This window comes from Anthonomus grandis, chromosome 7 (genome assembly GCF_022605725.1).
Source record: "Anthonomus grandis grandis chromosome 7, icAntGran1.3, whole genome shotgun sequence".
NCBI lineage: Eukaryota > Metazoa > Arthropoda > Insecta > Coleoptera > Curculionidae > Anthonomus > Anthonomus grandis.
The window spans coordinates 24022341-24045159 of record NC_065552.1 but is presented as its reverse complement, the minus strand read 5'-3'; the positions used below and the strand labels follow the sequence as shown (position 1 = coordinate 24045159).

Sequence of the window (22819 nt, the reverse complement as noted above, 5' to 3'; positions counted from 1 at the left end):
ACCTCACTTTAGTCAACTCTCTAATTAGTTACTGCATTTCAACAGTATGACTAGGTTATCTGAATTCATAAGTCCTGATTAAGTATTTAAGATTTCCTTTTTGATCAGCCAGAATGATCGCCACCATAGTTCGAATTAAATTCAATTATATAAGGATGATGGAGAGCACTAGGTTCGCACTGGGTTTTCGGGATGTTTTATAAAAATGTTTTTTAAAACTTTGATTGCTCTTGATACAAGATATTTAATAGTTATTTACTTAGAAGTTACGAGTTAATAATCTTATTATAAGTCATATGTCACATTATAAACAGAAAAAATACCAAACCTGGTGATGCAAGAATCACACCAGTCCTACATACAGCTGACAACTAACATAAAGTACATAGAGCATCAAGTTCCAACTCAACTGCCTGAAAAAATATTTAAACTTCTTTCAGGATTTTTAATTTTTTTTTAGATTTTATCCAGTTAGCCCGGTACCACTATTTTGTGTCCTTTGCCACTTTATTGTTATGTTGTCTCCACGTATTTCCTCTGGCTTAAGTGGTGGCTCTGGTGGAGTAGGTATGTGTGAGACAATGACTTCTTCAATGAAGTTTTTTCACATATACCACTAACACGTTCTTCTTTCAACTAAATGCATTCTACTAGCTGATGTAGAGTACTTAGTGAATCAATATCCAACCCAACTGCTTGGAAAAATATTTGTTTCTTCCAAGCAGTTGAGTGCATTCGATCAGCTTATGTAGAGCAGATAAAGCATCAAATTCCAACTCAACTGCCTGGAAAAATATATTTTTTTTCTTGAAGGGAGTTCAGGCTGACACCTCAAGAGAAAACCTCTAGACCAATCCTCAATTAAAGCAACCACCTTTAAAAATATTGGATTTCTGGGACTTAGATCCAGGAATAAATAATTTGGGATGTTTCCACCTCTGCCTTTTACTCCAAAGACTGACAGCCGTTTTTACCTGTAGTGCAGGCATATTCTTTTTCTGTCATTCCCATAGTGAATATATTTTTAATTCTTAGATATACTTATATAGTGCTTTGATTTCAAATCAAACAACCTTAATAACTTCTTCACGTCAATCTAGATATACAGGGGAGCGTTTAATTTTATATTTGACAAAGTTCTGTCATTCACCTCCTCACCTCCAGCTAACCTCACTTTGATATGTCAACTGCGGACCCCATCGTTTTAAAGGGTATAAAATCTACCATCCAAGGGTTTAAAAAAAACGTGAGTTTATAAACATATAAACAGTAAGGGTGTAAAAAAGGTGTTTAAAAAATAAACAATTTAATCAGTGCTCAAAATATGCTCCGAATTCCTCATGACAAACACCATTGGCAAGTCTTTGTTGGCTAATACATTCTCGAATAATTCGATCCTTTAAATCATTAATATTTTCAGATGAGGTTTCATGAATTTTGCTGTTTAAATACCCCGGTTTTCCAAAAATTAGCCGATTCAAGGATATATTGTATTTTTGAGTTAAATTTTTCTTCCAAAAAAAATGGCGCGAAAATTTCGTTGCCATACATTATATTTTTCAGGATACTTCTTGTTTTACTATATTGCTTACCATTTAAAATAATGTGTGACACTATAACGCAACCATTTAACCTAGTAAACTTTAAGTTGATAAAACGTCTTTTATTACCACCATTTTGGCTTACTTTTTACTTATATGTCAACATATTGTGTCTTTTTAGGATTAGTTAGATAGGAGGTTGTATTCCCTTTAAAATGATGTATCAGATTTAGAAAAGCCATTTAAATACAAAACTTTGAAGTCAATAAAATATTAATTCTTCCCAGACATTTTTGGTCACTATTCGCTGGTACGTCAACTGATTTAATTTTGTTGGCACTGTTGAATAGACATTTTAATGCTGCTTACAATGATGTATCACACAATGGAGGTTCTCGTTTGACATATTAAAGTGAGGTTAACTGGAGGTGAGGAGGTGATTGATAGAACTTTGTCAAATATAAAATTAAACGTCCTCCTGTATATTTAAAATGACGATTTTTTTTAAGAAGTTATTAAGTGTGGTTTGTTTTGAAATGAAAGCATTGTATAGATAAAGTTGTACCAGGGCTGTATCGGTACTCTCTTCAATTATACGGTACGGTTTCATTATCAGTTCCATATCATCAAAATAAAAATTATTGTATAATTTAATATTTGGCAAATAAAACGTATTTAAATTTGAATCTGAATTTACCAAGAAGGATCAAAAGTCATCAATGCTCTGCCTTACCAGTTCATATACCTGGCAGAGAGTTGTTCTTTAGTTTTGTACTAAGAGAGGAGAAATGGAGAGATGCCCCTTCGTGTCGTGAATAAACTGATATTGAAAAGTCTGTTGATCATCGTCATATCCAGTCATGTCTTTGATTGACTTTTAAGGTTGAGTTGGATTGGTTTTACTTTTCGTTATAGTATAAACGAATTCTGTTAAAAGAAAATATTTTAAATCTGGAAAATGGGAACATTATTCCGAAACCATACCGGCTGGCTAATTTTTTAAAATGAGCCAATCCAATTATGGCAGAAATTATCTATATATCAGCAACGGGATGCACGGCATGCGGCATACCAATTTTTAGGCATACCGAATATTACAGCGCGAACGAGAAACTTTAAATTGAATTTCATGTTTGCGTAATAAAACCTATCGGTTATAGGGAATGGAAATTTGTAATTGGGAAGAATTGATTTTAAGCCTGGAAATGTTAATAAATTGCCTCGGTTGGAAATTTACTGTTTTAATTATGAATATAGAATTTCAATAATTAATAACGCAATAAAAAAGTATTTTAATTATAACAAAGCTGTTTAAAATTTTATTTTACCTTTGGCCCTAGGACACTAGTCTGAAGGGAAGTCAGAGTAGTGTTTCTTTGAAAACCAGGGGTCAAGATTATACCACTTCCAAATACTATTATTCTTTTGCTTAAAATCTCTGCAAAAGATGTTCAAAAGGGACAAGTTTTGACAACCAACCTATTTTACCGTAAGCAATATGCGGACACTTTTGACCGATCAATAGACCTAGCTCTATACTCAATGGTAGGGTCAGTAGATTCGTTGATGTACCACAGAGTCCAAATAATAGAGGAATGATATGCGGAATACTCTCTATTCATTAATCCCAAAAGGACACCTAAACCATCATTAGGTTTTTCTTCACAAAACAAGTTGGTGGTTACTCTGATCTTCTTCTCTCTGGCACTCGATAGTAAACTGCAACTCTCATATCGCAAAGAGAATACAGGTAGCATATATCTCATACTGTAGGTGCACACTAGAGGTTTTTCTCTCAGTTCAGGGGTCAGACGATCTTCCCACGTTCTGGCTAATTCTTTGGACTCGATGACGAGCTGTAGATGGTTCCTCTTAACAGAGACCAACAAGTTTTTCTGACACAAATGGTCCTTTTGGTGGAATAGGTTTTTCTGAGACAATTAATTAAAGCTAAGCAATATTTGCTACTATCCATACAAGCTGCTCTTCTGACTGCTAATATAATATAATAGAGCTAATTAGTTGATATAATCTACCAATGGTAATACTTGGTAATACTATGGTAATACCTTCTCGGCGTTTTTCTGTAATAACTATACTCCTGGATGTAGGCCTCCTTCATCTTTATCCACGCCGTTCTATTCTGTGCCCCCTGAAACTATCTGGTTTCTGCTTGTTGTTTGATATCATCATGCCAACTTCTCTATGCTCTTCCCATGCTTCGTTTTGTCTATCTTGGTCGTCAGTGTGTCATTTTGATTGATTCTGTCGAGCCATATACCCTTCTCATTGCCACTAGAATTTAGCAATACGTGTTAATATATTCATGACTTTAGTTCGTTATTAGATTTTTTCCTGACCCTAAGACTGATGCCAAGCATCGTTTGCTCCATCGCTATTTTTACTTCTTCTAGGCAGTTAAGAGTATTCTTTTAGCTGACATAGATTTTGTCATAGAGTATCAGATTCCAACCCAACCTGCCTGGAAAATATGTATATTTTTTCCCGGTAGTGGAGTGTATTCTGAGCTTCGGTGCCAGATATGTTGATGGACCACAAAGAATTAAAATAAAAGAGAAATAGTATACAAAAGACTCTTTATCCATTAACTTCAAAAAACCACCTAAACCCGCCCTTAGTTATGCATCGGAGGTCAAGTACTTTGATGTTAGACTGGCTAGCAAACTAAATTAGAATTTCCATGTCACAACGAAAATACAGGGAGCATACATTTCATAGGAGCAGTGTAGGCACACAATTGGTAGGATCAGAGGTTTTCACCCAGCTTAGGGGATCAGGGAATCTTCCCTTAGTAACAGCGTCCCTCTCGTGGATGCCTTAGGCTGAGTGACGAGTTGTAAGTGCATAAATAGCGTTCTAGGTACATTGGTGTTCGCGCTACCCTCTGCACGTTACGGGTACAGAAAAGTTGTAGAAGTAAAATAATTGAAGAAAATACTATACAAATATTAGTAAAATTTGTGGTTGGGAAAACACTATTTGTAGGTTCCACCAAGTCGAATCCAAGCTTGCTGATCAGGGAGAAACTTCTGGTCCAGGTGATATTGACTGTGTTCCTGGAATGCACTTCAAAGAGAAAGATATACCTTGCGCCTTGTGGAACTTACTGAGGCTTACAGCTCCACTAGTTACACCATGTTTGAAGATATCACTAATTTCGGGTATGACCTGCTTGCGTTGGCTAAAAAACGGTATGGCAAGTCCAAAGTGTGCTCATTAGGTGAAAAACATGCTACTGGAGCTTGCAAAATAGTAACTGTCTGTTTGTGAGATAAATAATTTTTTTTCATATATTTTGTGTGGCTCAACTGATGAATTCTGATGGTATGTTATCTCCAATGAAATACTAAAGGTATTTTTAAACTTTGGCTGATTCAACTCCAAACCATCCCTCCCTTGATGAGGGCTGTATAATTCTCTCTTCAATAGAAAACGGCTCACCTCTTTAATAAACCGAGTCTGATCAAGTGAGGAGAAGAGGAGAAAGAACAGTTACTGTTCAATAACAATAATACAAAAGTAAGCGACTCCTTATAAAACCCAGTTAGATTCTCCAAAATTTGAAGTTTCAAACATTTAAAACGATTTCTGTATTTTAATAATATCCTAAGATTAATAATGAAAATTAAGATTCCGGGGCATTCAAACAAGACGTCAGGCGGCAATAAGTAGTGACGTTATTGACTTAACCAACTTATACTACACATTAATTATCCTTATTCAATTCCGGATTCAATGGGGTTCGCCCAAGGCAACTTTTGGCGCAGCGGAACAGCAGCAACAGCAGCATATTCTACTTAGTTTGGCATGCAAATTATTCCGAACTATCGTGAGTGCTTCAGACTATATAGTAATAGTTTTCCGGGTGCTATTATTATTGCGCCAAACTTGAGATCTATTCTAAAATCTTGCTCTTTTATTTTATTTTCGACTTTAAAGTTTTATTAAGATTAACTTCTTTTCACTGAAATTAATAAATTATTGATTCAAATATTAGTAATAGCATGCAAAGATAATAAACTATAGTCAAACACCGTTAAAATTAGATTAAGTAGAACAAAAATGTTACCGGGGTAGTTTAGCTCTTATTTAGTAATATCCAAAGAGTTAGTTGGGGCAAAAATCGCACTCTTTTAGTTATTATGTGGTTTTTAATAAAAATAAAATACGAAACACACCAGAGTCTTACCAAAAGTTTTGTGTACAGGCGGATCTATAAAATATAAAATACTCTGAATAAATAGTAAATTAATGACCTAGGGGAGAAAATGCAGAATCCTTAAGAGCCAAAGTAAAGTTTTGGGGAATAAATACTTATAATTTAGGGATTTTTTATTTCCTCCTGCGGATAGCATAAAAAATGGATGACAAAAGGCAGTTGCTAATATTAAATTTAATTTGTTGTTCTCGTTATACGTCTGAATTGAGGAGTTGGTGACACCTTTTTCCTACATGAAAATTTATAAAAAAATTATATAATTTAAAACTAATTCTTCAGTTTTTTAAATGCCTCACAATTACATCGATATAGTATCAATAAAGGTATAACAAAACTCAAGACTGCATGTTGGAAAATAAACATATCACTATAGAATATGCAGATAACTCCGTTACAATAAGGATGATGCTATGCTACAGTCTTGTCTGACGTTACTATGGTTGTTACACTTATAAAGCAAATGTGCAAATGATACAAACAACAAAACAAAGCAATTAATTAACCAAAGTATAAGTCTAAGTTCTCTTGGAATTGGAATTCGAGGTATGAGAGGGACAAAAGAAGGGGCAGTGGGTGATCAGATATCTTCATTCCAAAAAAGAAAAATCCATGTGCGAAAAAATGGGTTTGACTGAGGAATATTTTGCACATGATCTAATCGAGACACATAGAAAGCAGAACATTGGAATTACTAGTGATAATAGTTCAAATAGAAAATTTTAAAAAACTATTAAGACTTTTAGGGACATTGTGGAACATAGTAGGAGTTAGAAACAAAATATTTGTTGGATTTAAAATATGTAGCCGCTTTGAATATTTTCAACTCTAATTCATTTAGAGTTAACAACAAATAATGTAATTCTGCAAAGTGTATGGAAAAGGTACTAGCATGTAACGTGATATTAAAGAAAGTGAAACTTACATTTTTCATTAACAAAGATTCATCCACCCCTCATCAACATGAAATACTGGTAAATACAGGTACTATCTGACGAAGGATAGATTAATTTTTGTTATCGAAAACGAAGAAACTTCTATTCTGCAAAGGGCTTGGCCCAGCCTTATGAGGGCTTCTAGGTATTTTAGGATTAGTCTTTGTACGAGTTTTCCTACGTCTGATAGGAGACTGATGAAGACCTGTAGCTTTTCGGGTTCGTTGTTAGAGCACCGTCATTAACTATTAGGATGGAGTTAAAAAGACATGACAACATAAATGATATTATTTAAGGGTCATATGACCTATCACTTTGCAGATTACAGTTAATTTAAGTTTTCTGATCGCAAAATATCAGTAAAAACTCTGCCAAAGAATGCTTCTCTGAGCACCACCAAGAGAAATTACGTACATTGGACGTGTCTTATCTTTTTCCCTATTTTACTGAGTGCTAACTGCCCTTAAAGTTTCCAAAGCAATTGCCTAACTACCGCCTAAAATAGAAAAATAGACTTACTATGGTCATCAGCAGAACACAAAATATGTTCCTTAGTATGTTTATCTTGTCCGTTATGTTCTCCATGTCTCATCCAAGTAGCAATGGTAAATGTGCTGGGCAAATTATGATCGAGAACGGAATTTGGGATAGAAACTGCCGTGCTGCTCCCGTCAAATTCAAACATCTGGTCTGATTCATGTCCTAAGAAACAGAAGATTTAAATTCGTAAGAGTGTTAAGTAAACTTACTTTTTACCTTCGTCTGAGATTAAGGGTTTGGTCCACTCGGCACCCGCACCTGGAGATGGTAAGAGATCGATGGCAGACGGTGAGGCACCGCACAGTTTGCGCTGTGATTGGACTGAATAAGTGTCTCTGTCACAACCTTTACCAATATGTCTGAAATAAAAGAAGAATGATAAACACACAAACAAATAAGCATGGGGTAGTATTAGTGGAATAAAAGGCAGAAGTTATCTGCCACAATTTTTTCATTCAACCGATTGCAGTAGGTCGATCTCATCATTTGGAAGACAGATTAGAGCACTTAACAAATAGAAATATCTCTACTTTCTTCTTTTTGGTTCCGTGGGGTTTATACAAACAAATGATTTTGAGAATGAGATAGGTTTTTGTTAAAGATATTTATGAGTATGCCAGATACTTCTTATTTACTTCAGATTCAGATTTAAAGGAGGCTTTAAATCTCTCATTCTTATAACAAAAAAATCATTCCGCTTTTAGACCAATCAGCTCTTTTTCCGGGGAGCTGAAGAGAAATTGGCAAGATCTCAAATATTGGAGTTCTTTTTTCCTAAATGTTTGGTTTTCAAGATGAAATGTGGTTTCTTAAAGTTCTTCCAGTTATAGCCAAACTCCAGGATATTTTACTGCGGCAGCTATTTTCTAGGACTGATCCAAATCTTTTGATTGTGTGAGTCACAAAATAATGTTGCAGAACCTATGGTTTTAAAGTCATTCCACTGAATTGGATAAATCGATCGTACTTTTTTACACAAGGAATCAAAACGACCAGTCGGTCATTTGCCGATAGATATGGATGTATGAGGTTCTGTCCTTCGTTTGCAGATGACCATTATTTTTAAGTTTGGATTTCAAGAACTGAATACGTGGGATCTTCTCTGCTATATGAAGCAAGAGAATCTTTAATCATTGACCTATTTGAGATTTCACTTAAAGAATTAAATAAACACTTACCTTGTAGCTAAGTCCACTCTGGCTCTCAGTTCCCGAACATTGCATGGGACGTCACACAGTTCCAAGCTGGCGCTAGGGAACAGCTCCTGCTTGCCAGTCATGGGAGCGTAGTCCACTCTCTCTGGAAGCCCTCTCCATCCTAGTCTGCATACGCGGTTTACCTTGATTGTGACCAAAGCTGGGAAAGACTGACGCATTCCACAGTCATATGCTATGACGCTCAGAATGTGGTTGTGAGAACGTTCGTAGTCAAGAGGCTCGGTATTTCTAAAAAAAACAGATAGTTTGTTTAGCACCCAAATTATCTAACCACAGGTAATGGTGTAAAAAAATATGTTTTGAGAAAATATGTACCCTGGACAAATTGATTGCTATATTATAGTAAAAGGGTTCTACCCTAACTTATTTTACCTGATAACTCCATCAATATCGATGACAAACGGCTGATCATTGGTCAATATCTCATATTTACAAACATCGCCGAATTTGGGAGTGCAGTCTCTATCAGTAGCCTCTACCCTGACAATTTCCGGATAGATCCTGCCCTCATCTACTTGCCTTACATAGCTCGGTTCGGTGAACGTCGGCGCGTACTCGTTGACGTCCGATACTGTGATATGTACAGTGGCACTAAAAAGAAAAAAAAATAAGTTAATTAAGTGACTTAAGGCAATTTACATATGATTTGAGGAATATACAGTTTAAACACATATTACAAAGATGTGAAAGTTCAGCAAAAACGCGCACTGATTTGTGTGACCTCCAGATAGTGTCTCCAGTGTCTCAGCTAAACTGCATGAATCGAAACATAATAGTTCTGTTGACGCTACAGAGCATCGAAATAGATATCAAGGCGAAACTTTTACATCATACAATCAATCAATACAAATAGGTTTCATGGATAATTTTTTTTCATGACATTGAGCTCAAATCAATAATTTATTTACTGTTTATTTTAACGGAATTTTAAAATCTTCTGGCTTTCGTTTCCGCCATATTTTTATTTACACAACATATTGGGCTTGTAAACCTTAACATAAAAATGATATCAACTTCCAATCTTCTCCGCTTCTCCTTCTTTTCTCCCTTTTCCCGAGTTTAAACAGGCTGCCATCGACACCGGGGGTAAAATGAAGGGTCGCATGACTTACGCCGTGCACGCGTCTGATTTCGCCCTTCTGGTGCCCTTACATGAACCAATCTTGTCTTTTGGATGGTTCGATAACCCAACGCGTCGATGAATTTACGGTATTTTAGGGATGTAGATTAAATGGCTTTTAGTTTGGGGTGGAACAATTGATATTAAATATTTATAGTTCCATATATAATTATATAGGGGGATGGTTTTAAGCGATTAAGATATCAAAATAGTTTACAATATTAATTTTATGTGGTAAGCATAAGAAAGAAGTTTCAAAAACGGTCTTAAATTAAGCAGAATTAAAATGACATTATCTTAATTCACCACCAAGAGGCACTCTCAGCTGCAGGCGTTGGATTGTTTAGCAAAAAAGGAGCGTTGCAAATTTGTTTATAACTGGTCTCTTAAATGTAATTGGACTATAAGTAAATTTATCTAAATAAGTTTCACACATTTGAGCGTCGCATAAGATATAATTAAGATATCCAGTCTAGACTCTATGGTTGACTCTCCAAGGAACACACAACGACGTGCCTCCGATATGTCAAATTTTTCATCACTTTAGCAAATAAAGCAGACTAAATTTGACCGATGACAAGTTATGTTGGCTTTAAGAGTCGCTAAGGTCACATCCACCACAAAGAGTTTGGACCTCACTGGATGCTTTGTTTGTTGACATATTTTTTACCATGCCTAGATAGCTGGGCATGAAAAAAAGTAGGGAAAACTTGACCAGCAACAGCAGATACCGATAAATACTGAAAAAACTTCTCAAACCCAATGAAAGCAAAGGCAGCCTGGCTACTGAAACGAGTGCGAACTTCGCTGGAGCCCTAAGGGTCACTGTAGGCTCAACTTGCGTCACTTATTAGGTATAGCTCGCGGTCAAGTTTATAGAGGGAGGTCAGCAGTGATAACGAAGGTTACTGGACTTTGCCAAAAAAAACTTTTATGCTTTCCACCTGGATTTTGATCCCCTCCCAAATTTCTATTACTACTTGTTGACATATCCATTTATTCCCAAATGAGCCTCATGGATGAAAAAGATTTTTCAAAGAAAAAAATAAAACAAAGAATCAGCTTCTAACTGCTCGAGGGCAAACAGACCTCGCTGTCCATGGTCGTGTACCTTCAGCCCCTGGATCAGTTGAATTTTATGTGGGTGCAGACCCAAGTTACAGGCCGAAATTCCCCAAGTTGAGGTCTGTAAAAGGCCGGAGTTCTTGTAACCGACTAATGGTTTCAGAAGATTTTGTCTCTCCTAGACGCACGGATGTTGGTTAATTGTTTACTGAACCATTCGACTTTAATTTGTCAACCACACTACGAATAATTCTTCCGGTAGTACTATTATGGCGACTGTAAATACGTCCCAGCTCACTTTAATACGTCAATGACTATTAAAGTTTAAAAGTCTTGGTTTTTGGTATTTTGAAACTTTATCAGAATAATCAAACTGGAATGACAACCAAGATAATGATGGACGATTCATCTTTCCTAAGATCAAGTGTAGTAGAGAGTCTACTCTTCAAATGCCACCTGACATCAACCAATAGTCAATTGGTGAAGAAAGTTTGATTAATATTGATTTTTAAATAAATTTATTCCATATTACAGCTATTCAATTACTCCGCAAGCGGCTATGGGTCTGTTAAATTACGCTTACGCTAACTAATTAGTTATTTATCACTCTTCCGGGATACACCTAAATAATTTCTACATAGGCTAGAAACCTCAACGTTAATTCGTCAATATTCATGAGGTCTTTCATCTCGTCTAGACCCATACTAAATAGTAACTTTATTTTCTCGACCCTCGCTCATCTTGTGACCCAAGAGGTCTATAAGGGTTATATTCCTCTAAATATTCCTGTGTCTGTTAATAAATTAACTTAAATATTTAAATTATTGACTAGTTATTTCTATTGGTAAATATTTAACGTTAGTTTATCGTACGTGTATTTATTGGACCAGAGCGAATTAGAGTAGTCAACAATAGCTCGGCCCCATTTCGTGCCACTGAAAAGGTAAATAACGTAGCTGTATAAATGTTAATTTAAAGCGTTTAATGAGCTTTTAGTAAACATACTATTTCTATGTTACGTCGTTGTTTATTTATTATTGTTTTCGGATAGATAATACTCTTCTACTAACATAGATTTGGTTACTAGAAATGTGTACATATCTTTAAGTAAAAGTTTCTTTTAAGCATTTACTCAAAACAGGTCATACAATAGTTGGGTGAAGACCAGAAATTAGAGAGTGCCAATGTAAGGTATCTCTGAGTCATCTCAAACATCATTAAAGGCTAGACGAAAAGAAATTAAAGGCTGAAATATTAGAGAGAACTCTTTTCCCGAAAAAAAATTATTATCACATTTCTTGAGAAAAATTGACAAAATAAAAAAAATAAAAATAGGGCTGTGTAGAGAATAAATAATTACGTTTAACTCAAGGTATTATTCGACCCCTATTCCTATTTAAAAAATTGACATGGAGGCTCTGGACAGTGAGGGAACGAAGTCAGAGAAATGCAATTTCTGTCAATAAATATCCCCCTTAATAAGGTACCTGCAGGTAATAAGGCCTCTATTTAAAAAAACCGCTTTAAATTAATCGTAAATCGATTGCGTTGGGTCCGCGTCTCCTATTGGTCCATTTACAAATGACATTCGAACGGACTACCCGCGTTCCTCGCTTTCGTGGCGTCAGTAACTTCCAACAACTTGTGTCGACGGGTCGCCGCGTGTGATATAAGGATACAACGAACAAAAACGTAAGTATTTTTAGTATTTATAATTGTATTTTTAATTTATAACTGCAGATATTTTGGTTAGACTTTATATTTTGTGATTTCAATAGTTTATTAGATTTAATTTAGCCGACATAATTTAAATAAATTTACATAATATTTCGTCATGGATGGGTAATAAGGCCTATAAAAATAAGCTATAGGCCTTATATACCCTCCATGTAGGCCTTATTATCCTCATGACAAATTAATGTTTTTATTAACATATTATTAAACTATTCTCGTTTTATTTTCAGTGATTTTTAACATCATGCCTACTAAAAGGGCACCTTGGTGCGAGGAGGATTTAATATCAGCAGTTCGATCTGTTCAACGCGGTACTCTGAGTACATATGGGGCTGCGGCAAGGTTTAATATTCCCAGAAGAACCATTAGAAAACATGTTCAGAATGGAATCCTAATAAAAAGACTAGGTCGTAAATCTATTTTAAAAGAAGAACAAGAAGCTGATCTCGTTAAAAGAATAATAAGATTTAGTGAAATAGGTCTACCTGTGACTCCACGGATCCTTCGTTGATTGGTATTCAGATTCTGCGACGATAATAAAATTGCTGATCAATTTAATACAACTTCAAAACTTGCTGGTAAAGATTGGCTAAAGGCTTTTGTGAAGAGAAATCCTGTAATTTCTAAAAGAAAAGCACAGTTTATGAATCCAGCTAGGGCTCAAAAACTTAATAAATTTATAGTTGATGATCATTTTTCAAAAATAGGAAAAATGTATGATGATCTTGATATAATTAATCACCCTGAAAGACTTTATAATATGGATGAAAAAGGATGCCGCTTGACTATTCACCACCAGCCAACCGTTTTAGCTAAGAAAGGGGTAAAACGTGTTCACTTTCAATCGTCAGAACATGCAGAGAGTGTGACAATTGCAGGATGTGTCAATGCCCTTGGAATACCAATACCTCCTATGATTATTTTTAAAGGAAAGAGGCTAAAGCCAGAATTACATAATAATTTGCCACCAGGAACTCTAGTGGAAAAATCAAGTAAAGGCTACATGACTAACGAACTTTTTAAAGAATTCCTCAAGCACTTAGCCCGATACAAAAGCCCAGGAAGGTGCCTCTTAGTTTTTGATGGTGCAGCTTGTCATCTTGATTTGTCAATTGTTGATGTGGGCGACTCACTTGATATAGATCTCTACTGTTTGCCATCGAATACAACACATGAGCTTCAACCCCTCGACAAATCTGTATATCGTTCATTTGAGCATCATTGTGATAATGAGGTATTATTATTCTTGAATCGGAATCCTAACAAAAAGCTGACCAAATCACGTTTTAACATCATACTTTTTTTTTATGTTTGGTCTAAATGCATGACACATAGTAACATTATAAACGGTTTTAAGGCTACTGGTCTGTTTCCATTAAATCCCGAGGCAATTCCAGAAACAGCATTTGCTCCTTCAATTCTCTCAGACGTACCGGCACCGGATGATACCAACAAAGAAATAAGGCGTCCACCTGAATCTCCTCAACCTGATCCGTCTGGAATGGAATCCAACAAGTCTGGCAAATTTTCCTATTCCAATGTTTACTCTTCTGACTCGCTGAATTAAAGAGACGAACAACAAAAGTCACTTCTTTTAATGAGCTTTTGCCCACACCAGTAAAAACTAATGAAAAATCTAAAAAAAATCAAAAAAAGCTCTAAACTACAAAGGAACTCCAGTCACTAGAGATCTTTTTACCGAGGAGAACAAAAGTCGTGCCAAATTGAATAAAGATATTGAAAGCTCCAGGGAAAAGTTAAGTACCGAATGGTATTGCCATGGATGTGAAGAAGACAGGCAGGCCGATATGAGGCAGTGCAGCAAATGTCTTAAATGGTACCATGAGGAATGTGTTGGCTTAACAGTCAGTGACATGGATGATTTTGAGTGTCCCGATGGCTGCTAAACTTCGCCCAATTAACGAGTTGTGCCATTTTTATGTATAGGCTTTATTAAACCTCCATCGGATAATAAGGCCGATTTGCGTTATTTTTCTTAATATTTATTTTTTGTTTTCTAGTTTTTTTAGAGACTATTTTTTTAAGTTTGTTAAAATTAATATAACCTTATAAGCACTTTGGTGTATTAAACTAAATATTAACATTACAGTATTTCACTTTATTCAATTTTTTTTCTTAGCTTGGCCTTATTCCCCTAAAGTACCTTATTAAATTTGACGTGTTCGGCCGTTCTTGGTTAAAAAATAATTTTTCAAGATTTTTAGGGTGGACTATTTTATTTCGGACACTCTGTAAACTAATATTTCATCAGAACATACGTAGTATGAACAACAAAACCTTAGAACAAGAAGTTTTAATTTTAGTACAAAAATGATTCCCGATATTCTCTGCATATCGGAATATTGCGTACAAGGAAATGCTATTGAAAAGTTGCACCTATCCAACCTTAATTTACAGCGATTTATCTCTCGAGAAGTAAATCAAGGTGAAGGATTAGCTATTGCCAGTAGAAAAGAACTGATTGTAAAAAAAGTTAATTGTAATAAAGAAATAATTGAAAAAGAATTTGAATATTGTTTGTCACCATTCAATATGAACAAAACTACAGTAACTGTCACTTGTATAAACAGATTTACATTGGGAGACCTTAATATTTTTCAAAATAAAGTAGTTGACTTAATTAATTCTGTATCTAGTACGAAAAAATAAATTAATTAAAGTCTGTGGAGATTTTAACTATAACATTGCAAGCTCTGATCCTACAGCGAATTCCTAAAAAAAATTGTGTTTGAGTTATGGATTAAATAGTCAAATAGACGGTACACAACTGGATAACATCTTTACAAACTTAAACTCAAATAAAACCAACTCTAGCATATACACCACTGACATTGCAAACCATTATGGTCAATTAATTAATGTTTAAATCAACTAAAAAAAATATCGTGCACAAATAAACGTTTTTCACAAATAATAATATATCTGATCACACACTTGGATCAGGATGAAGGCATCTTCCATTTCCTTCTTGCATCAATCATGGCATGATGTGATGCAAGAAGGTAGACCAAAGATTTGACAACAAATTTGCAGAAACCTTTAAGTTCTACTTCAATTTATCATTTCCTGTAAGTCGTTCTAGGATAAAGCAAAACAGCACCAAATAGGTGAATGCAGAAACTAAAGAATAAAGTAAATATGTCAAGGATTATAAATGGCCAAAAAAAATTGATTCGCAAGAGGTTTATGAGTACTACAAGAACGAGAAAAACTTTATCGCAAGTATTTATCTCATTAGAAAAAATCAATCAACAACAGTAAAATAATAAATTCAAAAAACAAAATCAAATCAGCATGTTCTATACTAAATAATCAAAGTAATAAAAAAAGAAACTCCAAAGAATTGTCATTAAAAAATAATACTGGGGAAACCATCAGTAGATATTGCAAGGGTTGTTAGTGGCCAGTTTAATTTTGAATCTTCCAGGACAATTGGGAAGGCATTTCTTGCCTGAAAGGTAGATTCAAAATAGTATTTTCTTAAATTCAACTAGCTCTCAAGAAATTTGCGACTTATTAATAAAAATCCCTAACAAATATTCGTCAGCAATTGATAAAGTTCCCGTTCTTCTTATAAAGCAGGTAGCAAAATATATATGCAAGCCACTAAGTATTATCATAAATAAAACGTTTAAGTCAGGGACTTTTCCTGAAGCTTTAAAGCTCGCTAAAATAGCCCCATTATAAAGCCCAAGCTATACCTTGGCACTATTAACCACGATATTCTTATGAAGCAATTGCATCTCTACGGTTTTTGGATCTTTGCTTTAATCTCGTCAAGTCATATAACATAGAAAACAGTTAATATGTTATACAACACAGGGTATTCAGTGGTGTTCGGAGCTTGTCTTTCTGGAGCAGGGTATGCCTCAAGGATTCATTTTGGGCCCTCTTCTGTTCCTGTTGCACGTGAAAAATCTACATGAATCTATATTATTGGACATATTGTGTCCATTTGCAGATGACAGCTCGGATATAAGTGCAAAAATGCACATCAGCTGAAACAAATGAAATAGTGGTGCATTGAAAAAAACCTAAAATGAAACTCAGAAAAAACCGGACTTGTGTATCAGCAGGAACAGAACAGAAAGGGCCTAGGAGTCCATTTGTGTGATAATAAATGGAAAGACTATAATCGAAAAAAAATGTGTAAAATGTCTGGGAATATACCTGGACTCAACATTGAGCTTTACTAACCACACGGAATATGTATATGCAAGAACTGAAAGTAACTAAGAACTGGAGTAACTAAACTCATACTGTGGATTCATACGACCAATAAAAGATTAACTTCTGAAAACCGTAAGGATGTTTTACTATTCAAACATACAATCATTAATTAGTTTTTAAAATGCTTTTAATATGTTGTTTATTAAAATTAAGCAAGCTCAGAGTCTGCAGTAAGATAGTATTGTCAAATATATGATATTATTATTATATGTTTAGGCAAAACAAAAGCACAGCACTGGATATGCTTGTTGACGTAATGAACATTTTGTTTCAAGGCATTTGATTAAGTCGAGGATCGGGTTAGTAAATTTTTAGAATCATACTACAAAAAGTTCAGTACAGGGTGTAGTGTCAGCAAAGCAGGAAGTTAAGAATAAGGTGAATAATGGTTTTTGCTATGAGAGATGTTGATGGCTTAAATGATCAAGTGCCTCAAATTGGGATAGTCTTTGATCCAAGAGTATATTGAGTGTGTCGCCTAACAACTCTCCGTCATTGTTCGGTAGAAATAATCCTGCTAGTACTAAGAAACAACTATTTTGCAACTTTCCACGCACAGTTCTCAGAGCCTAGGGCTGTTTGTAAAAGTTTGGAAACTTTCGACTTCCTTCCCTCCATGTCTTACTAGCTCACTATTTTGAATTGGGACTTAATGACGCTTTCATCTTGATCATCAGATTTAATTTTAATATGCGGTAGTTTCTCCTTGTAGATCCTACGGAATTACTAGAACCATTTTGCTTCAGTCCAGATTTGCTAAAAATATCCTTGTTTAAACATGTTTAAGTTAAAAGATCTTCAGAAAATAAATGATAGAGTCCTTTTTCTTTAACTGAATTCATATTAATTCTATTTAATAAGAAAACAACAGTATTTATTGCCTTGGTACAATCTCCTGGCTTGACTTATTAATTCACAGATGGTTTTACTGCAATACCATTTAAATTTTAAATTATCCTGACATAGCGGAACTTTCGACGACAATATATTATGCCACTTATTATTGAAAAAATAACAATTTTCATAATTAATACCGAAATTTTCCCATTGCATTGTGTGTTCAAAAAAACTAGGCAAAATATAAGTCATTTTATGAAGTTTAACACTAATCATTCTAGTTATACAGCAAATATTACAGTAATTGTAACGATCTTATCAGACATAAATATGCCATGTTCTCCGGTATTCGGGAATCATTTCCTCCATCGCCTAGGCGCACGTAGAATGTTCGCGACTATACTGGAATATTCAACCTAATATACAAGGAGCCCTTGCAGCTAGAAGGAGAGTTCAGTATAAGTCAGAATATTGCCACAACGTTTAAATCGAAATAAATAGTAGAAAATGAATACAGTGTAAATAAATGTTTCTAGAAATGTGCAAGTGTGTAATAAATTAGTTGGCTATTTGTGTATCGAGTGTTTGAATTTAAAAAAAAGCACTTCCAGTTGCTTTTATTATTGGAAAAAAGGGCCCTCAGGTATACCTGCAAAGCAGAATCTTAGGATTTCTGCTGCCCTCTCTTTATCAGAGAAAGAATTGTAACGGTCACTTAAAATTATACACTGGAAGTAGCCTAAACAACAATTGTAAAAATCGTAAGAAAGTTCTAGGTATGTGACACGACTAGAAATACTTGTTTACACTGATCTATTTGCTACTATTTATTTCGATTTAAAAGTCCCGCCAATCCGACGTCAGTTGGCGTCCTAGCAGCAATGGCTCCTTATATATTAGATAGACCATTGTTTCTACGTGTGTCCCGAGATTTTGCCTGGTGTTATCAGGTGTGCCCGCCTCATAGTAAATAGGTGAGTAGTAAATATTATATTTAATTGATTGATATACTTGTTTTTATCTCATTTAAATTTCTTTCAAAAAAGCTTTTTTTGTGAAGTTTAGTGTGCTATATTTAAGCTTTTTTATATTATAACGATCTTAAGAGCCGAGATTATCCCAGCTTTTCTTCCGTACATATTTCCAAATCATGTCAATGGCATCCAAAGCGACAAGAACAACGCGACCTCTTGGGACGCACCTTGAAAGTAGGTGAATGTTCCGGAAAAGTGGTCTATCTAATATATAAGTAGCCCTCGCCACTAAGAGCCAGTTTAATTCTAAATATTGGCGCGACTTTTAAATATAAATAGATAGTAGGAAATAAATGCAATGTAAATACATTTTTCTAGTAGACTTTGTATTTAGTGTGTAGGTGTATAATAATTGTATTATACACCAGTACACACTTTTAATCCATACGGAATTTCAAAATAAATCAGTAAAATTTTGTAGTGAATAACATAAATAAACAATTTCAATTTTTCCTCTGATTAATTTATGTGCCTGATTAAAAAAGACCCGAATAAAAGGTCCTTCTGAAACACCCGAAGGTACTTTCCCTGTTTTCCGGTAATCACACCGAGCTATTACCATTTACTGCATGCCTGCGTGTCTACCTGAAAAAATCAATCAGGCGAGTTTGTTTTTAATCCGAGATTACCTTTTGCACGAGAAGTGCTTGATCCAATCCCGAGGAAAAACGCAGTCTAAATTTAGTTAAGCTACTTTTAATAGGTTTTCCATTTGGTGTGTACACATTAAATCTAGGACCAATAATAATTGTACATATAACGTCGTATATTAAAGCTCATTAATATAATAGTGCCTTTTCTTATTAATTTGTTATCATTGCGTAATGAGATTGACTATATTTTATAGGGTATATATACCAAAATTAGGGACATCTGTGAAGCCCGAATATTGGAAAATTTAAAAAATAGGCACTGAAAGCTCAAGACTATGGTTCTCTCACATATCATTCACATATAACGAGAAGATTAAGCTTTTATGCTGTACCCTACTTTTGTGTCGCGATAGCAAAAAGTAATATCATAAAATCCCTGGGAGAACTTCAGAGCAAAATCTAAGTGGAGACCCAAAAAAGAAATAGCGGATTTTAGCGTATAATCACGAAACCCTTTGAGACCACAATGCCGAACTTGGAAACGAAACTACTTTTCGGTTTATTGGAGTTTTTGGGGATTCTAAACGCAGGCTGTGCGGAAACTTGTAATAAGTTTTCTCCATTTTCTCGACCAAAAATGGCATGGTTGCTCGTTAAGTCGATGCCGAGTATTAAAAGTAAATATTTAAATATCGAAACTTCCAATGGTTTGAGTTTTCGGATCCAAAGTTGGTAAGCAGATATGTTTTATGGTGTTTAGCATTCTGTATTTTATTTAATAACCCAGAAATTAGTCCTGAAATATTCATAAAATAAGTTTGAGGATGATTAGAAATTAATCTGTAAAGTTTGGCAAAAACTCAGGATTCTGTTCATGCAAATTCCTGTGCTTACAAAGGAATAAATCAACTGAGAAACTGTCTTAAAGGCTTGCCACTTTAAAATTTACTTTAAAAGATTTCTGAAGTGATTCATAAAATGATTTTTAAGAAGCTCTAACCTGAATTATCTACAAAGGTTGATTAAAGTTCAGAGTCCTATTTTTACAACTTCCTGAGCTAGCAAATAATAAAATGCGCTGAGTGACTGTCTTCAACAGACTTATCTCCTTGACGTATTCAAAACCTCAGACACTATATATCGAATATTCATGAAATGAAATGAAGGATGCGCAGAAATTAATTAGAAAGGATATAAATCAGCAAAGAGTGACTATCTTCAGTAGGATTGTCTTCGTAAAATATTCAATTTCTCAGAAATTATTTATCGAATATCAAATATATGTGTTTGAGAATGCGCCAGGATGAATTAGCAAAGACATAAATCAGCAGAGAGTACCTATAAACTTGGTTTAAAATAGTATTGAATATTTTAAACCAAGTTTATAGGCACTTTCAGGATCTATCCATCGAATCTAACAATCGATGTAGCTCAATAAATTTTTCACTTAAGAATTAAGTAATTCATACTTAAATAATTCATACAGAAAACTTTCTAAAAAATCTATCTTTACCATTTTAATAAAATATAGAAATTACGTTAAAAGGTTTTTGGGTAAAACTCTGAAATATCTCTATATCAAGCCTTTTATAACTCATTTTACAGCTGTTGCGAAAAAGTCGCATATAACCATCACTCATAAATCTGAGTATAACTTAGAAAATTCCTTTATATTTATATTATTTATATGAAATTGCTATAATTTTAGGCAAAAATCTCAAAAAACTAACTGATATAATTTTCTAATTAACATGGATAAAAGCTAATTTTAAAATGCTATTAAATCTAACTCAGCCAAAGTTTAGCTGTAGTTCGGAAAATACTTAACAGAATAATTTAAATAAGAAACCCATTCTTAAGAATCTCCCTTTACTTCTTCAAATATAAAAACTTCGTTAAAAAGTTTCTAAGGTAAAACTCTAACAAACATGTCTCTATAACAAGCATTTTATAGCTCTTTTTAAGAGAGAACCATCCCTCATCGATATGAGAAGAACCAAGGATAGAAAATTCCTATTATGAATTTGAGGATGCGCAAAAATTAATTATCTGTAAAGTTACAGCTCAGAATCCCGTTCTTGCAAATTCCTGAGATACAAGAAAATAAATGAGCCGACTGAATCTTAACTATACTTGTCCCTTTAAAATATTCAATGTCTCAGCAATTATTAATCGAATATTCGTAAAATAAATTTAACGATGCGCCAGAATCAACTTGCAAAAACATAAATTAGCAAAGAATAGTGACTGACTGGTCAAATCCTTGGGACTGTCACTACTGAAATATTTACTATTGATCTATCAAAACTATTACAAGGAATTCCATACAATGTAAATATAATATAAATATTTTATAAAATATGAAGTTATTGATGGAACGATAAAACTACACAAATTTTTCAACGACATCAAATAAATCCATACTTTTGCTTTGTTTCGGTTATTGAATCAGCGATTTGTCCAACCCTCAACGGGTAAATACCAGGATTATTTCGAGGTATGGAAAAATTACAGTTTGGGAACGGAGGGAATTTTCGGTTTGGTCAAATATTTACCTGAAAGCGTAGCCCGACGGGAATAAAAATAGAGAACGGGAGGGTTCATTCATGTATCCAGGGCTACTTTGGTGATGATGCAATGTTTTTAATTTTTGTTTGATCAACATCTCCGTTTTGGTTTGATATTTTACTTTCTGTGCGGGCTGTATTTGCATATAATTAGACCTCGCTTTAGTTTATTAAAAAAGATACACAAAAAATGTAATAAGGCTTTAAAATAACATATATACGTTGAATAATGTTCTTTTTATTTTACATTTAAATTCTAATAATTTCTATTTGCCTTAATATTATTTATCAATTTTCTCAATTCCTTAACGTTAATATCGTAAAGATTTAACCGCCGCAAATATATCGTCATTTGGGATTTACGTCTATCGGTGCCACAAGCTGTAGACTCTTTGTAGAGGTGTTATTGGCACACCGCGCGACATCTTTGGAGGCTCGGGAAGGTTCGGGAATATTCGAGAACAGTGATTTAGACAAGTCTGGATATTGGCGTGACTTTTAACACGTTGACTGCCTAATTTTATTATGAGACTGTTCGTATGGTCACGCGGTCTCAACACATAAAACTTAAATCAATGGCCGTGTGCAACAAATATTGCGTCTCACTTCCATCTGCCTGAGCCTGTCATTTGGTGAAGCAGAGTCGTACGTAGCATCCGTATTAGGTATCCTTTTTCCTCCGAATGCCCAAGTTCGGAATAAAACTTTATAAGCTGTGCATCGAAAAGGGATATACTTACATTACGTTGATTTATTGTGGCAAGATCGGGTAGATGGCCAATCTTCACAAAAAGTAGTACTCACTCTTGCAAATTACTTACTTGACAAAGGACGTCAAAACACTCACTTAGTTGGCACTCTTCGATCAACAAAAAGCTCAGAAAAGAAGAAACCGAGGTAGCTGAAAGCACCTCAGGTGTAATTATCCAAAAGTGGAAGGATAAAAGAGATGTGCTTACCTTATCCACAAAACACTGATGAGTTAGAAACTATGATGAAGAATTCCGAAAACCTGCTGCGATTGTTGACTACAACAAGCAAATAAAACCTACATTGATCTTTCGGATCAAATGAAGTCTTACACCACTTCATTACACAGAGGGGTGAAGTGGTCCCGTAAGCTTGCTATAGAGCTTCTTATTGGCAGT

General features: G+C 34.5%; 1 protein-coding gene across 2 annotated transcripts in view; it reads right to left on the bottom strand.

Annotated features, from left to right (window-relative positions):
* Positions 1-22819, bottom strand: part of LOC126738283 (calsyntenin-1) — a 380536-nt gene that overhangs the window by 38002 nt on the left and 319715 nt on the right. Inside the window, exons 3-7 of one of the 2 annotated variants that reach the window (XM_050443535.1) lie at positions 8843-9061; positions 8432-8698; positions 7470-7612; positions 7233-7415; positions 5752-5775 (exon numbers count right to left, since the gene is read on the bottom strand). In XM_050443535.1, coding sequence (XP_050299492.1) covers positions 5752-5775; positions 7233-7415; positions 7470-7612; positions 8432-8698; positions 8843-9061 — 836 coding nt within the window. The remainder of the gene's footprint in view (positions 1-5751; positions 5776-7232; positions 7416-7469; positions 7613-8431; positions 8699-8842; positions 9062-22819) is intronic. The other variant, XM_050443536.1, reaches the window with a different exon arrangement.